The sequence below is a fragment of the Acartia tonsa genome, chromosome 5, assembly GCF_053477335.1.
Source record: "Acartia tonsa isolate MP-2025a chromosome 5, ASM5347733v1, whole genome shotgun sequence".
NCBI lineage: Eukaryota > Metazoa > Arthropoda > Copepoda > Calanoida > Acartiidae > Acartia > Acartia tonsa.
The window spans coordinates 44,011,653-44,029,406 of NC_137264.1; the positions used below are offsets into that span (position 1 = coordinate 44,011,653).

At 31.3% G+C, this 17,754-nt stretch overlaps 1 protein-coding gene across 5 annotated transcripts in view; it reads left to right on the forward strand.

The window, feature by feature from the left end:
* The window catches only part of LOC145319607 (uncharacterized), a 142,187-nt gene that overhangs the window by 46,512 nt on the left and 77,921 nt on the right, over nt 1-17,754 (forward strand). For all 5 annotated transcript variants that reach the window (XR_013879964.1, XM_080161838.1, XM_080161840.1 and 2 more), the window contains 7 exons: nt 1,300-1,380; nt 9,352-9,405; nt 9,834-9,954; nt 11,466-11,581; nt 13,963-14,047; nt 14,588-14,729; nt 15,053-15,149. Coding sequence is in view for 4 of the 5 variants with exons in the window: in XM_080161838.1 (XP_080017964.1) it covers nt 1,300-1,380; nt 9,352-9,405; nt 9,834-9,954; nt 11,466-11,581; nt 13,963-14,047; nt 14,588-14,729; nt 15,053-15,149 (696 nt within the window). In the remaining variant the exon portion in view is untranslated. The remainder of the gene's footprint in view (nt 1-1,299; nt 1,381-9,351; nt 9,406-9,833; nt 9,955-11,465; nt 11,582-13,962; nt 14,048-14,587; nt 14,730-15,052; nt 15,150-17,754) is intronic.

A 17,754-nucleotide genomic window follows, 5' to 3' on the forward strand; every position in this document is an offset into this window, starting at 1 on the left:
TCTGCGCTCTGATTGGAGAAGCTTAAGTGTCGTACATCATTCAACCAATTAGAGCGCGGGTAGGTTTCAATCTAGCTTTCCTATTGGTCAAAATAAATTAACTTAAATCGCATTTGCGCCGTTAAATAAAGAATTAAATAAAAAAACGAATTTAATAAAAAAAACCTTAAAATTTTATGCAGATTTCAAATCTATTATATTAATTAAAATTCCTTCAAACTTACATAGTCTATAACCTAAGTAATAAAGTATTATATTTGAAGTTCAATAGACAAAGCTTAACTGCTTTTGATTATTCTATAGCAGGTTTTAGGCCATTTAACAAGAGTTAAACAAGTTAGTTCAACCTTATAAAGAAATATTGTAATTTTTCGCTCCATCGATCCTTCCCCAAATATCATTTAACTTTAAAACCATAAAACTTAAAATATTAGGTTCTCTTCTTAAGAACATAATTATATAATTGATATAAAATATGTGATATTAAAACTATTGAATAGAGGCTGACACAATAATTTTACAGTTTCAATAGATAAACTTTTTTAATCTTCTCAGCAAGAGTGTATTTTATCTTCACAAAGAATAGTTTTCCAAGGATAGGACAATGGGCATTGAATTAATATAATTATATCCTTCTCAAATAATTTACCATATTGTTACTTCTTTTGTCAAGGATCTTAAGGAATAAGACAATGGATAATTTATGAACAATGCTACTCGTTCTGTGGATTAACATTATTGTTAAAAAAGTTTAGACACTTCTAGTTTGGGAAGCAACCAATGTTAAACAAAAGTACCTAAAGGTTTTGGGCCAGGGAATAAATAAACTTTGGTTACCATCGTAATCTACAGCCTATCACTTTATTCAAGAAAAATGAATATTACTTTGTGTTCTATTTACCTGATAGTACCTTTCCAACTAAGAATTTTAGGCTAACAAAAAGCAGAACGAGTTTATGAAGCAAAAGGGAAAGATTCGTTCACAGACCATTGTCTTAACCCTCTCTCTCTCTCTTTTCTGTTATATTGAAATTACTTCTCTCTCTATGAACATATTTTTTTTGCTTATGATAAATGATAAATCTGTAGTTGCTTATTTTCTTTATTATTTAGTTTATTTATTTAGCTAGTGTAATATTTAATTTTGCTTTTTTCTAAGATAATTAGTATTTTTAGAAAAAATGTATACTTTTATGATTGAAAACTAAAAAACTTTTTTATTTCTATTCCCTGGAAAAATATTTAAATGTTTTTTTTGAAAAAAAAGTAAAAAGAATTTTTAATTTTTGTATTTTTTAGTTTGTGTGGAGCGATGGTGTAGACTGCGGGGGAACCTGCTCTTTTATTTCAAGTCACGAGATCAATGGTCAGAGCCGGCAGGTAGGATAAAGGGCGGTTTCTCTCAAAGTGCCTTGTGGAAAACAGAACCCACCTCCCTCATTTTGATATAAAAAAAAAATAAAGGATGGGATGGGGGGGGCAAAGTTTTTTGACTGTTTTAAATTAGTTTATGTGATGCGGGATACTGGATAGCCCCCCGGATGGATTAAACATAAAGAAAAGATAAAAAACCACAACATCCTATTTTCAAATTGTTTCAAGAAAAATTCACCAGTCACTTTGACTGATATCACCACGTTAGATTTATAACGGTATACAAATAGATGTATGTATAGATTGAAGATAAGACTATATATTAATGAATAGATAGATGATTGATAGAAAGATAGATAAATGGAAAGATATTTGTAAAATTGTAAGTGATGACCTTACTATCATTTCACCACTGTTAAAGACTATGCCAAATGTTTTGCTAAACCTACAAAAATTTTAACTCGCCAGTCCAGAGGACATTCTTAGCAATACAAAAACATCCGTTAGAGATTTAGAGATACTTTAGATGGATGAGGCGGAAATTAATTTAATAAACAAAAAAAAAATTTTAAACTTATTTAATTAAAAAAAAATAAGACATACAGAATCTAACATGATTGAGAATACAACAATCTTAGTAAAGAAAAAATAAAGTTTATATACTCTAATTTTACTATGAAACTTAGCTTTTTTCAACAGATAACTTTTTTAATATCAATCTTCTTCCCCCCCCCCCCTTCCTAAAAGTATTTCTATGTTACCAATGGCAGGAATTACACAAAATAAAATTTTTCCCAGGGGTGATATCTCTAGGGTCTAAAATAATTATAAATCCTCCCTTTTACGAGATCCATCGGTACACAAAGACATCCTGTTACTTTTAATATAAGGATTTCTTCTACAGAACACTTGTCCTTTTCCCTTAGTTTTGGCTAGTCTAAAGTTTATGTATTGAAATGCATTGGATTCTAAAACATGCCAAGGAGGGGGTGTCCATTAGGGATTTCATTAATTTACAACTTTTTCCTCTCCCTACGATACTTTTCTGCTTCCAAGTGCAGAATAAAATAAGTAATTTTTGCCTAACTTAACCTCTTTATGAGACCCTAACATTGAGGGGCTACTGGGTCATTCATATGACCTAACCTTAGGTTATCTGACTACCAGTAATAAACAAAAAAATAAAAATCTCAAAATAAGAGATAATGTTCTGTGCTTAATTATGCACTTTGGGGAAATACACCAGTAAATTTTATCGTCCATTGTCCTATATCTGTTTTTATGGTAAAATGATTTCCAATTTGTGCGAGGAAACTCTCCCTTTATCTTATTTGCTTTTTCATTATTCATAAAGATTTTTAATTTTAACTTCAAAGATTTTTAGCCCGATCTTTGGTTTGTAACATTCGTCTAAAAGTAATATTTTATTTAAATACTACGATAGGTAAGTCTATACAAAAGTAATTTTTATCTTAATTATTATTTTCCATTATTAAAATTTTTGTGATGTAGAGATTTTTTCAATGGAAGATTTCTCTTGAAAGGCTAAAGGTACCGTCTTCCAATATATTTATAAATATACCCAGAACCTAAGTAAGCTTCAATGTTAAGAAGAACCATATCGGTTCAGCGGATAGTGAAGTCCTTGGCTAAATAAAGAGAAACAGACATCATCTTACTTTTATATAGGGATTTGTAAATTCCCTTAGGCCGGTGACTAGCAAAAGTTAAAATATTTTTTTGCGCAATGTGTAGAAAAGTTTTAAAATGTGTAACTCTTCAGTGCAAATTGCTTTGCTTAAATGCGGTGTGCCGTTGCTTCCGCTAAAGTGTCATAACTGGAAAGGCACAATTCCAAAAATACATTCATAATTAGCGGGCATGATCGACAGACAAAATAAATTAGAAACTGGTTATGCCTATTAGTTTAGGATATCTTCAAATATATATTCAGCTATCTATCTTAAATAGGAGCTGAGAAAATGTTTTGTTGTTAAAATATTTCATACTGACGGATATTCGAATTATAGAGTAGATTCGCTAATAAAATAATACGGAAATGAAGTCTCACCCTTGAATGCACTGAATATTTAAAGAGAATAGTATTTTTGGGTGTGTGTGTGTATGGGTTAGTCAAATTTTGGTTATATTTCCATGCAATAACCACTAAGTATATTTAAAAGTTTTATGATAACAATTTTAACAATCAGGAAATAAAAAATGGCGCTTATATATAAAGTACCTTTTTTTTTGGCAATAATACACCCTCCCCGGCCCTCCTTTAAAAAAATGGAAATAAAAAGAGGGTAGTTTTTGTTTGTTTGTTAATCACAATGCAATGGGACAGTTTATGTTAGGTTATAATAGATATTTCGTCGCCTCGGAAGGTAAGAGCACCGTAGGCATAGGCCCCGCATAATTAGGCATAGAAGAAAACCCAAAACTTTATTTCCAATTTATCAGTGCTAAAGAATATCCTTAATTTCCTAATGAAAATAATCTACATTTTATCTCTAAAATGTTTATCTATTATTTTCCTAACCCCAAATTATAAATAAGTAAGCATTCTATTTAATATGCAGATATTATCTTAAACTTTAACCCTTTAAAGTTGTAATTTGGACATCTGCCAAATTAGGGTTTCAATATGTTGAAGTGTTTTAATGAAATATTGTGAATATTAAGAAAAATGATAGATATCCTAATAATAAAGTAACAGGATGTCTATGTTTGTCTGTGTATTTGTGTGTTTGTACCGAAGGATCTTGCTAACCGCTGAACCGATCGGGTTCTCCTTAACAGGGTAGCTTAACAGGTCCTGGGAAGGTTTATAACTATTTTTGAGGAGGTTACCACCACCCTCCCAAGAGAAATCACAATAAATCGAAATTTTTATTTTAAGTATAGAGACTCCTACGTAACATTGCGAGGTATCGTAGAAAGAGACTTCTACGAAACCTTGAACGCAAGAAAAAACTAAACATTTAAAGTGCCACTAGAGGCGTAGCCGCTAGTCTAAAATTCAAAGTAGAACGATGTATGTGTGTCTGTTTGTCTGTTTGTTTGTAGCGAAGGATCTCGCTAACCGCTGAACCGTTTGGGTTCTCCTTTACAAGGTAGCTTCTCATAGGTTCCGGGAAGGTTTATAACTATTTTCTTGGGAGTGGGACAACCCCAACCCCCCCAAAAAATAAAAAATCCCCCCCCCCCAAAAAAAACTAAAATTAAAATAGTGGTGTCGACTACCCCCCCCCCATAAAAAAAAATTCCTCCCCCTCCAAATAAATTTTTTTAGACTTATTTTTAAAAATCTAAATTACGAAAAATTGGTTTGATCAAACCTCTAGAGGCAAAGCCCCTAGAGTTCTACTAGACACTGTCTAGGGGTGAAGCCGCTAGTGGTTAATAATTTGATCTCCATTGCCATTTTTAAGGCGCTTCTTTACTTTTGAAACTAAATCTAATGAAGGTTTTTTTTAGTCCACAGTGAAGAAAATAAATAAAAATAAAGATCATATACATAGGACTATTTTAATCTTATTGTATAAAAAGGGAAAGCTTTTTTTTCTTTAGCAAAGGATCCAGCTTACTGCTGAATAGATATGTTTCTCCTTTAAAGTGAATTTTTTTATTGGTCTAGGGAAGGTTTTTAACTAATATGGGAGAAGGTAACTTTTCTCCCTCCCACCATAAGTGCCTCTAGAGGCTTCTAGGTGCATACCCACAAGATATGATTTTTGAGGTCAAGTGGTTTTCAAATTTTTTGAATTCTTATCCTAATGAACCAACCAATCTAAATTTAATAAGTCCCCAATTTTATTAGACTAACGCCAACGAATAAGAAAACGGTAATATAAAACTTTTGGGACTAGTAAAATAAAAAGCCTGATGCCCCATCCCTCCATGATTATATCTATATTCGCGGTGACATGCGATACACTACTTTAGTCTGGTCAATAGTAAAGTTGTATATTGTATTGTATAGCTAGATTATTACCTGCCCCCCTTTTCCAAGGAACTTTTTCGTCTGCAAGCAAATTTCTGTCTGTACTTAGACTTAGCTGTGTTAATATTCCCTACACTGTTCGTTGATTTTCAATTACCCAATTGAAAGTCGGTACAAGGTCCTAACCCCTTCCACCTCTAGTGTTTTACTGTAATGTCCAGTCTTTGCCCCACTGTGCTATGTAATGCAGGTTCTAAGTAAAAAGTAAAAATATGTGCACCTTAAGTTTTGAAGTGATTAGAAAATGCACTAACTCTTACTTTTTCATCTATTTACAATCTTCACAATCTAATGATATCACAAATATCATCTTCATTGAAGTCCTTTGAAGAGATTTGTATCGTAACTGCTTTATAGTTATTTATGTTATTGTTGATTATTTTACAAAGTTTTTGTTTTTAACATGTTAAAAAGTATGAATAAATCCTTAAAGCGAAGTTCTAAAAAGGGAAAAATAAAATCACTAATTTACGTTTCAGGAAAGGAGGTGACATTGTGCTGTTTATTACACTAGTCCGCAAAGTTTTATGATAAAGTTTACGTATTCCTTGTCTCAACAATTTTGGGAACTTGAATTGAATTTTCATTGGTTGGTTAAGTTGAGTGTCCAAACGTTTCAACCACTTATTGTACTCTACAGAAGGGATGATTTAGTGTATCATCATTGCCATTGTCTTATCCCTTTAGATCCTTGTTTAAGACAAGAAAATAGCAGTGCTTCTAATTAAAAATGTCTACTTACCAATATTCTAACAAGGACATATTTAACTTTACAAACGTAATTATGGAATGCATGAAATCATGAAACAAACCGCTACAAGAGTGTAATGTCAAAACTTGGTTTGAAAATCCCCCAAAAAAATAGGCTTAGCTTTTATTCTGATAAGGGAAAAATATTTTTATCCTTCCTCGGTAATGCCTGTTACAGGAATCTTATACAAGATTTAAAATGAATAGGACTATTACACAATATATAAATCATACATCAAATGTGTATGGAGGAGAAAAATAGAGCATTAAGATCAATTTCCAAATTGTCTGCTTTTACATTTGATTTGATTACAGTACATTTTCTATAATGTTTGTATGAAGGACGATCTTTCCAGGGAAGATACAGGGATGGCACAATAAACACAATAATTTTCCACTTATTTAATACCTATATTTGCGGGAACTTTTGTTTAATGAAATCTTCCAATTTTTAACATTTACAAAACAGCCTACTTTATTGCATCAAGATCCATGACAGATCTATATAGGAAATAAATGTCTATAAATGAGCTCAAGTTTTCCAAATACTAGGTGTTTAAAACCTATAGTGCTCCAATAATCCATAATAAACTCTCATTGACCAGAACGATATGACCCATTATTTTACTGTATGAAGAATAAATTCTTTTTTTATTTCATGTTACTATTTGAATTATATTGAAGTATTAAATTTATATTCATAAAACAGAAAATTTATATTTATAAAATAGTAAATAAAAGAAAACTTAGTTTTAAAATAATTTGATAATAGCGATACATGCATAATGTGGTCAGATATTGAACTAAAATTTAACAGTTAACTAAACATTTTAACCCTTTCAGGACAATAATTTGAAATAAAAAAAATATTAGGATCCTAAAATATTTTAAAGAAAGAGAGGCAAAATTATAAATACTTTAATACTTTAAACAGGGATAGGACAATGGAAGAAAAAGATTGATATTCAATCTAGCTAATAGCGAGATAATTTTAGAACGCCGCCTTTAGTATTACATTTGCATCTGTTCATTAAATTTAAATATGTCTTCCATGTATTATTCTTATAGAAAATTATGGTATAAAGGGTGATTTTACGTTTCTATCTCTGATAGCTACCAAGTTAATTGTATTGTTCCATAACTTAAAGTCGTAAAACATATGTTAAAACCAAGCTTCCCTTAAAACTTAGTTGACAGATAGACTGACATATGTAATTTAAGAGTAGTTTTGTTAAAAATATATTTAGAAGAGGCCCGAATTATATAAATATAATGGAAAATTGTTTTGTTGTGTAAAGATTTAATTACAAACAATAATTGAATTATGCTCTGTAAGAATGCAAACATCACGGAGAAAGATAGAAAGTATCAGGACTAGATTTATTTTAGGCATGAAATGATATAAACATTAATCCAAAGTTTTTCATTTGAGACCTAAAAATAACTAGTGTGTCAAAGGATTTATTTAAATCTCAAGTGCCATTTGGACCATTTTGGTATTACTGACAAAGAAAGTAAGAAATGTCACTGCCACCTTTTTTTTATTTTTAAAATACTTGGGCAAAAAATCCCTTTTTAAATTTGAGTTTAAAAAGAAAATTTAAACAAAAATATTCTTTTGGGGGGAGGGTCTTATTTTATTGAGAGTGTGAAAAAAAATAATATTTTAAAAACCTCCCTGAACTTATACGTAACATAGTTTCATTGTAGAGAGAACTATATCCCTTCAGCGGTTAGATCCATATAATATATTGATTCTCAGTATGATTAGACTTAATATTACAAGTGAAGTATATCTATAATTAAGACTTAAAAAGTAAGTAAGTCCATATTAAGTATCTTTATTTAAGTAATTTTGTGATTTAAACAGAATTTTTGCTTAGATTTCTAAATAACATCGACTATAAAATTATCATTTCTTTTGTTGAGCTTCGCTTTTATATGTAGATGTTGGCATCCATGTTTTATTAATATTCTCTAGATTAAGTATCCAAGTATAAATAGATTAATGTCCTACCATAAACAAATAAAATGTACTTGTAACGAGACATAATCTGTTAATTGCAGGGATCTAAAGGGATAAGACAATGGTTGATAAATTGATACACAAAATTTCCCCTTCTGTAGATTAGAATTGGTTGTTGAAACGTTAGAACACGCAACTTAATGATCCTACCAATTAAAATTCACAAAAGTCCCAAAAGTTATTGAAAAAAACGAATAAGAAAACATTATTATAAAACTTTGGGGACTAGTGTAATAAACAGCCCATTGTCCCCCCCCTCTCTCTCTCTCTCTGTATTTGTAAAGAGACATAATCTGTTAATTGTTTGTTTATGTGCACATAATGTTTTCTTAGAGACAAGTATTAGAAATATGAGATCGTAGGAATTGTCATTTTTTATCTTGTAGTATGTGAGGTAGTAAGTTTTTGTTAGACTGTTAAGATCTAACTAACGCAGAAATCGAACATGTTCTCCATTTCGTGGAAGGTTTACATAGGCTTGTTGCAGGTTTTAAGCTATATTCCCACAAAAGGTTTAAATTCATCTAGAGTCCAAACATTTCATCCCATACTTTTTTAATGTACAGCTAGGTAAATTTTGTTTATTATAATTGGGTATATACATCAATTTATTGTCCATTGTCTCATCCCTGAAGATACCTGGATGTAATTAATCATTTATACATGGGCCACTGGGCATTGTCAATTATTCTCCTCAGCTCAATACTTAAATTCTGATTTGTCCTAATCCTTAAACATCTATAGCTACAATAAGTCTTATCTGCTTTCTTGTAAATCCAATTCAACATAATATTGAAGAATTGACGCGTTAACAACCTAAAGACAAAACAAACATGAGGTAGACGTTCGGACACATAGTTTAATAGTAGCTAGGCTAAAATAATCTTTTTTAAAGGAGCGGACTCTTTTATAATTTATGTTAAAAATATTTTTCTGCTAATTACCTTTGCTTATAAAACAAAGTCTGTGCTTACGTTAAAGTCACTTAGAATTAATAATCTTAATGTAGGAAAAATCATATGCAGAAGATATCTAATTAGGACTTCCAGACAAATGTCCTGTAAAGGTTATCAAGGTTATCAAATTTTTAGGTAAATGACATAAGTTATTTGTTCTTTCAGAATTTTTTCTATGAAAGATTAGTTAAGAAAATAGTTAAGAAATGCTGATTTATCAATTTTATTTTTTATTTTAGGAATAATAGTTTTGGAGAACTTCAGTGTTGAAATAGAAAAAGATGGTTTATCAGGTATGTGTTTAGTTTTATTTAGCATACTAGTGGTTGCTCTATATTTGAAGCAATATGGAATAACAGAAAAATAGTCGAAAACCATACCCCAAATTTTTATAAAAATATAAAAGCCTAAAAGTTAAAACCATTCCAGGACCTACAAGATGCTGCACTGTAAAGGAGGTCCATATTAATTTAGCGGTTAGAGAGATCCTTCGCTACAGACAAAATAAAGCTCACAACTTTATATAATAAGATATAATAGCGGCAAAGCTTATAGGACCACTTGAGAAAAGGGGGGGGGGGGATTGATCCGCAACTTTAAAGGTTATATTTAGAAGAAAAAGTTCCTACTAAACTTCTTTTTATTGAGGGAGGGGGGCCTTTTTTCTAAATTTTTTTTTAGGGGAAATATGTGATTTTATATTAAAAAATATTTATTTTAGATTGGTACGGCCTGGTATTGATATTTGAGGGAGGACAGACCCAATACCTGGGATGTGCCAGCCTCCAGGACAGGTCTGCCTGGCACCAGGCTATCATCAAGGCATCACACAAGAATATCAAGTAAGTTTCAGTTCAACCAGCAGCATTGCCTACCGTAAACTAGCATGCTGCAAGGCTATCGGAGATGTGTCGAGTTCACAGGGATCGAAAGGGATAAGACAATGGGCGATAAATTGATGTACATCCCCAATGAGGATACACAAAATTAATCCTTATGTAGATTATGTATACCTAATTTGCTTAAACACTTTACATAATGAACTAACCAATCAAAATTTACTGAAGTCCCCAAAGTTGTTGGGCCAACGAAAGAGTTAATATAAACTTTGGGGACTAGAATAATAAACAGCCCATTGTCCCATCTCTTTCTGCGAGTTCAAGTCTGAACCACACCGTGCCATATTAGAGACGTTAAAAATGGTTTTTACTGCTGCTATGTTTCGCGCGTGAAAGTAAGAGTAGAGGGAAACTCTTTGCCCTTTAACAGATGAAACCGCTAGGACTACTTGACAAAGGTCGTACAATCAAAGTAGTGGTTGTTTGTTGCTATTAAGTATAGGGATATGTATTCTGTTTAAGTCGATTTTAAATGCAGCTGCTGTATTTTTTTAAGAATGCAAATTACATCAAAAGTAAATTAAGTGTACCTTCGCTACTAAAAATTGAGAACAGATAAAAGTTTGTACAAGCAACACTATTTCTTTGATTTACTTTCTACTAAAAACTTTTTCTTTAGCTATAGATATTACTCAACAACTTACTTTTATAGTTTTCCTTTTAAAGTATAAAAAGAAGACTTTTAAAAGACGCTAAGTCTTGATTTGTTTCTAATAATGTCATTAAACTAAAATTAATTTAAAGTTTAACTAATTTAAAGTAAAAAACTTACTCCAGTGTCAATGAAAAGATAAAAGATTGTAAATTTGATGTGATGGCGTGACAGACATCATAATTTATAGCGTAGCTGCGATTCTCTAAAAAAATTAGATATTTTATATATAAGTAGGGTAAAATATTATAAAAAAAACCTGGCCTATTCTCCTAAAGTTTAACTTTTTATTTTTATCACAGATTAGGTTAGGATAAATTGGGTACTGAGTAGCCCCGCAGGATTATGCAAAACAAAATTTACCCCTTCCCTTATTTTTAATTTTAAATAAGGGTTACTTGTTGTGTAGATACTCTAATGACGTGATAGTGGACAAAATAATGCCACGGTCGTAGCGGTTATGCGTCTTGCGTCAGGTTGGAAGGGTGACGCAAATTTCAGTCACCAGATTTGGCGATTTGAGAAAAATTTATCTTTATATTATAGCAAATTAGATAATATAGCTAGCATCGCTTTTACCTTATAGAGAAAAATAGTAAATAAAATAGAGAAAACTGAGATCTGAAATTTGCATCACCCTTTCATTATGACGCATGACCGCTACGACCGTGCATTTTTTTGTCCACTATCCTAATAACATCACCAATAAACCTTTTGCTTATATTTTCTGTTGTAAAGTTGTTAGCTCGCAAATGTTGTTGCATACAACTTAGTCTCCCTAACTTTAATATTTTTATTCTAGGCACAAATGTAAAGAACTAGAGTTACAGCTGCACGAAATGTTAAAAACCTCACTCGGTTTACTACAAGCTAATAATATTACTGCTAATATTCCAGAAATAAAACATACTGTGATAGGTAAGATTTTCATTATTAATATATATTTTGAATCTTCCAAAGGCATAATTACATATCCTATCAAGTGTGGACACATAATACTATACTTATATTCTTGGTGAAGCTTCTCATAGGTTCAGGGAAGATTCATAACTATTTGGGGAGGGTACCATCACCCTCCCTAGAGAAATCTCTCTTAAATTAAACACACACACACACATATCCCCCGCCAAAAACAATGTTGTGCAAGGGTCGACACCCCTCCCTCTTTCTCACAAGTACCTCTAGAGGACTCTAGGGGCAGAACCGCGTGTATGGATATATAATTACATAACAATTTACGAAATATTCGAGTATTTTGCGAGATCTTTTGTTACAGAAACAAAGACATATGTTACTTCTTTTAAAATAATTTCTATTTTGTATTTTACAACGTGAGTTTACATTTCCTAAATGTTGGAGTAAGCGTCCAAATCTAATGTAATTTAGTTTCAAGCCACGACTTTACACAATGCTAGCTGTAGTTTCTAAAGTTTGGGGTATTTATTCTGGAAATATTTATTGTTTGTTAGGACAATAATTGGAACTTCTTCACTTTAAACATTGTAAATGGACAAGTTTGTATATTGTTCATAATTGGTTCATCATCTAGATCGAAAATATTTTATATGATCACAGAAATCTGTGGTAAACGTATTGTTTAATTGTAATTTTCAACCTTTTATTAACCTCAAAGAAGGGTGCATTTCGTCGAATGGATTATGAAATTGGCCAAAAAAAAAGTTTAATTCGAGTTATAGTTTTAGTTATATTAATAGCTTTTTATCTTAACATTATATTATTACATGTAATTTAAAAAAAAATTGAGATTCCCCCCCCATCAAATGAATAATTTATAGGCTGTAAAAATTAGACCTGGATTATGAAGAAGAAAATAAAAGTTGTACTTCTCCCTCGGGGCTTTTCTTTTCTTTTTCTTTTAGTCATTTTTAAAATGTAAAAACTATCTGAAGGCGCCTTTCATAATAGTAATCCTTTTTTTTATAAAAAGAAAAGTAAGTCTGTTTGTACGAAAAGAATCATGTTAACCGCTGGACTAATCTACTATTCATTTACGATCAAACTTCTTATAGATCCGGGGAAGGTTTATAACTATTTGTGGATGGGCATCTCATCCCCCCCCCCCCATGAAAAATCACCTCTTGAAAAAAATACCCCTAAATTTATGGACGAAAGGATGGACAAATTAAGTTATTGAGTTGATGCGCTTCAATAATGGGAATATGCACAAAATTTCTCACATCTATCTCAAATAGAAGCAGGGTAATTTGAAGTTTTAATATTTATATCCCGGCAAAAATATTCAAAACAATTTGATTGGAAGGAGAGGATAACATTGAATTTTTATACAGTAATACAAATACATTTTTACAGGTGATGAGATAATGAAATATCTATAAAAAAAAGTATTTTAAATCATATTTTATATCCTTTCAAAATCTTAGCATAAATTTGAGATTTAACAATTTTTATCAAAGAAATTAATCCGAAATATTCAAAGTTTTTGAATATTAAAACTTCAACTTCAAAGTTATGTTGAAATTTTTTTTGTATTTTTCGTTCTAAAATATTGATAGGTACATTTCTGATAAGTGTATTTAGACAAAAATTAACTTCATTACCTAGGTATAATAGGTGATTTTTTTTGTTTTAAAAAATTAAAGTTTAATGATATTATAATGTCTAACCGTCTTTCACAGTTAATCTATAATACAAAGTAGCTTAATGTCTGTCAGTCCGTCCGTCTGAAGCTGAAGATCTTGGTAACCACTGAACCGATCGGAAACTACTCTTCAGGGAATATACCTACTGGTCCTGTGGTGGTTTTAGGCTATTTTCTTGAGGGGTGGGAAACAAATAAAATCCCCCCCATTTTTTTAAGAAGATTTCCTTGGTCCTTTTTATTTATTTTTTTTTTACGAATTTCACCTTAACTTTTTTGATCACCTCCTGGGGCAAAGCCCCTAGAGGCTAGAGGCGAAGCCGCTAGTAGTTTGAATAGCACTTACTATAGGGTCAATAGTAGTGCAGCAATGATAAGCTTACAGCATATTTGATGGAAAAGAATTAAGTTTTGGCAGTTTTTTTTGTCATTAAATCATATCTCTTTTTCATTCAGTAGAATGATCATTTGATCCTAAAGATAAAAATTTTAAAATCTGGTAATCTACAGGAGGTTGCTTATGATCTTTTCATGACGGGAGGGTACGGTAGGGACGGTTAGGAAAATATCATAAAACATGATTATTATGATTTAGACCAGCATTTTAAAAGATTTTTTACTTCATACAAAAAAAATTTTGGTTGAATATTGTTTTTGAATCAAAAATATTCTCTTTTAGATCCTGATACAGCGCCAGAACTGGAGTGCAGCTTTACCTGTGATAATCTAATTTGTGATGCCATAGGCCGGTCACCTTCTGTCAGGTTAATATTTAATATTATACTTTACCTGTTATAATCTTATTTGTGATGCCATAGGCCGGTCACCTTCAGTCAGGTTAATATTTGATATTATACTTTACCTTTATAATCTTATTTGTGATGCCTGCCATAGGCCGGTCACCTTCTGTCAGGTTAATATTTAATATTATACTTTACCTGTAATAATCTTATTTGTGATGCAATAGGCCGGTCACCTTCAGTCAGGTTAATATTTGATATTATACTTTACCTTTATAATCTTATTTGTGATGCCATAGGCCGGTCACCTCCTGTCAGGTTAACATTTAATATCATACTTTACCTGGACATTAAACTGTAAATTACACTGGTACCCAAAGTTTTATAACCACGTTTCCTTATTGTTACCGTTTTCTTTTAACTTTTAAACCAACAATTGCAATTTACAGAAGGGATTGTTTTGCTTATCATAATTGGGGATGTATACAAATTATCGTCCATTATCTTATCCCTTGAGTTTCCAGGGTTCAGTGGAAATGATGTTATCAAATACAAACAATTTAGGCTAGCAATATATGCGCGAAACAGCCCCCTGCAACCCTGGCGGCTGTATGCCAACACAGAAACAGTTGAACGGACCAGCAATCCTGTTTTCCTGGTGACTGTACAGCTCAGGGCACAGGATGGAGTCTCTGACAGAACACAGGTATATAGTAATTACAGAATTTTTATGAACAAGGATGACGACATCAATAAAAGCGAAGGAAAATCACCATTTAGAAAGTGGTTTAATACCAAGAATGGTCCTAATGTTATTCATTTGTAAGCTTACTTAAAATTCAACTCTGAGTCAAGATCACAATAATTCGTCCAACTTAAATAGTAATATCTAGCTGACTTATAATACGGATAAAATGACAAAAAAACACTCCACTTTTTTACCAAAATATTATCACCCCTACTAACCAATTTGTGTTCTGTTTGTTTAAAAACTGAGTTGATATTATTTAGTGTCCCCTTTTGTTCCAGGTAAAAGTTGTTGCACAGGATACCAGAGAAAGGTTTTCCATGATCAGAACCTGTTTGGGGGAAGCGTTCACACACCTAAAGGAACTTAAACAAACAGGTAGTTTTTTTTTATGTTATACAAAGTCTTTGTCTAGTTTTTTTTTTTTGCATCAAAAGCGTTATATTTGTCCTGTTGTAGCTTTATGCATTTCAGATGTGCTTTATATTGGTTTCCTTTGGCATGCAGATATTCTTTTTAAAAAGACATACTCTATAATTCTACTAGTGTTAGGTAGTAAGTTAACCCGTTATGAAGTTTTATTAAAACAAGGATGACAACATCCATAAAAGCGAAGCTCTAAAACGATATGACAGACGAACATTAACTATTGTCAGAACTAAATATACAAAATATGAAAATATAAGGTTTGACAAAATTATTCGTAAATTTGTTGCAAAACTTATTAAATGCAGAATTTTGTTTAAGGACATACTGACATTTTAATACTTGATTATAGAGATGCTTCGCTCATAATAGTGTACCTTATTGTAATAGGAATCAGTAATCAAAAAATCAGATCAATCGGATGATTTTATCACATAAAAAATTGTTATTAAAAAAGTAAAAAAATCAACATGCTTAAAATAGACGTACGGACATTCTGGTAACGATTATATAGTTGCTACGCTTTCTAAATCGTACCTAACTACTACAGGAATCACCATGCAAAATTTGAAATCGATAGGACAATTCTAACATGCCTAAATTAACGAATAAAAGCTAACTATCTCGGACGGACGGACGGACGGACGGACCGACCCTAATTATAGAAAAGCTTCGCTTTTAAAAATGAAGGGGGGGAGTGGATTTTTCCAATTCTCTTTGGAAGGTGGAGTTATTCTCCCTGAGAATAGTTTTAAATCTTTACTGGAATTGAATCTTTACTATAAGGGAGAAACAAATCGGTTTAGTTGTTAGTGAGATCTGTAGCTACAGACATATTTTCTGTTAATTTTATATTAGGGTAATGAAACATAACTGTGATAATACAAAATTAAATAATCTTAGAAACTCCTAGGAGTGAAGTATCTTCTCTCTATTTCTCTCTTTAGGTTTAGATTGAATTTCTAACTTGAATTGTTTCTCTCTCACCCTCAAATTGTCTCGCGTCTATTCAGGGATCCTAAGGGATAGGCCAATGTAAGATAAATTTGTATTTATCCCTATTGATGATAATATAGATAATCCCTTTGTAGATTAAATTATTAGATTAAAAAAATGGAACCAACCAATCAAAATTAGATAAAAGTATCCATAGTTTTTATACGAATAATATTTCGTGGTTATAGAAAGATTTTTACTAGTGTAAATTACATCCCACAGTCCCCTCCCTTCCTGTGTTTATCACTCTGTCTCAATATTTGCTCCTTCCACTTTTATTAAATCTCAAAAATCTTTCATATCCTAATAATAGAAAAATATTGATATTTTTGAAAGTAGATATTTTGTAAATTGAATAGGTATAGTTAATTAATGTAGATTTTTATATGTACAGTGTGTTTTTATTAATTATTAACTTCTGTCAATGGTAAGTTGGTTAAAAAAAATAATACTTTTGTTCCATTTATCAAAAACACTCTTTATGTACATTTTCAATAAGGGGGGGCGGGGGGGGGGTTAATGCAACCATCTCGTAATCAATGTATAAATGGCACTTAGAATTCGAATTTCGATCTGAAATTTTGCATGAGTAATCCCTGGTAGGTCTATTTTCCCTAAATCGAACAAAAAGTTGAAAAAGTAACGGCCAACGGATCAGCAGTTTAGCCGTTTTTTGGCTATTTTTAGGGCAAATCTGTCATAAATTACGTAGGAATCAACTATTTGAAAAATATTTTTGCTTTAAATCATGTGAAATGATGCAAAAAACATTTTTTAAGATTTCTATTACCAGCAACTACCGGCTAGAACCGTTTGAAAACGTTTTGGAGCAGCAAAGAGTATTATGAGGAGATAGGTTTTGGGACGGATTTGCCCCGAAAAATGCCAAAAATGGCTAAACGGCTGAGGCGCCAGCCGTTACTTTTCCAATTTTTTGTTGGATTTAGGGAAAATAGACCTACCAAGGATTACTCATGCAAAATTTCAGATCGAATTTCGAATCCTAAGTGCCATTTATACATTGATTACAAGATGGTTGCATAAAAAAAACCCTTAATCTTCTTTAAAATGATGTAGATCAATTTTTGTCCATTGTCTTATCCTTTTAGTTTCCTGAATATTGCAAAAAATAGATATGCTATTTGAAATAAATTTACTGTTATTTGAATGCTAATTTGTTACATATTGCTTATTATATGCAAGACCAAAGATGTTGAAATTCTGAGTTGTCATAAAAATTGCAACATTTTACTTAGATTTGTTTGAAATTATAAAAAAATCGGTCCCGACGTTTATAAGATCTTACTGGACATGCACACATTGTACGCTAATATATTTTACTATTCTGCACATAATTCTTTTATAATAAATTCTAAAATTCTTATTATTTGATCTAAAGATAGATTATTTCTGAGAATACATTTAATGTTAAAAGTTCAAATACACATTTTTAAGATTTATCATGGAGGTTGGGTACATTGGAAAGTTAGTTACACTGGTACCCAAAGTTTTATAAACACGATATATTATTTATAGCAAGGTTTAAAAATTTGGGTACTTT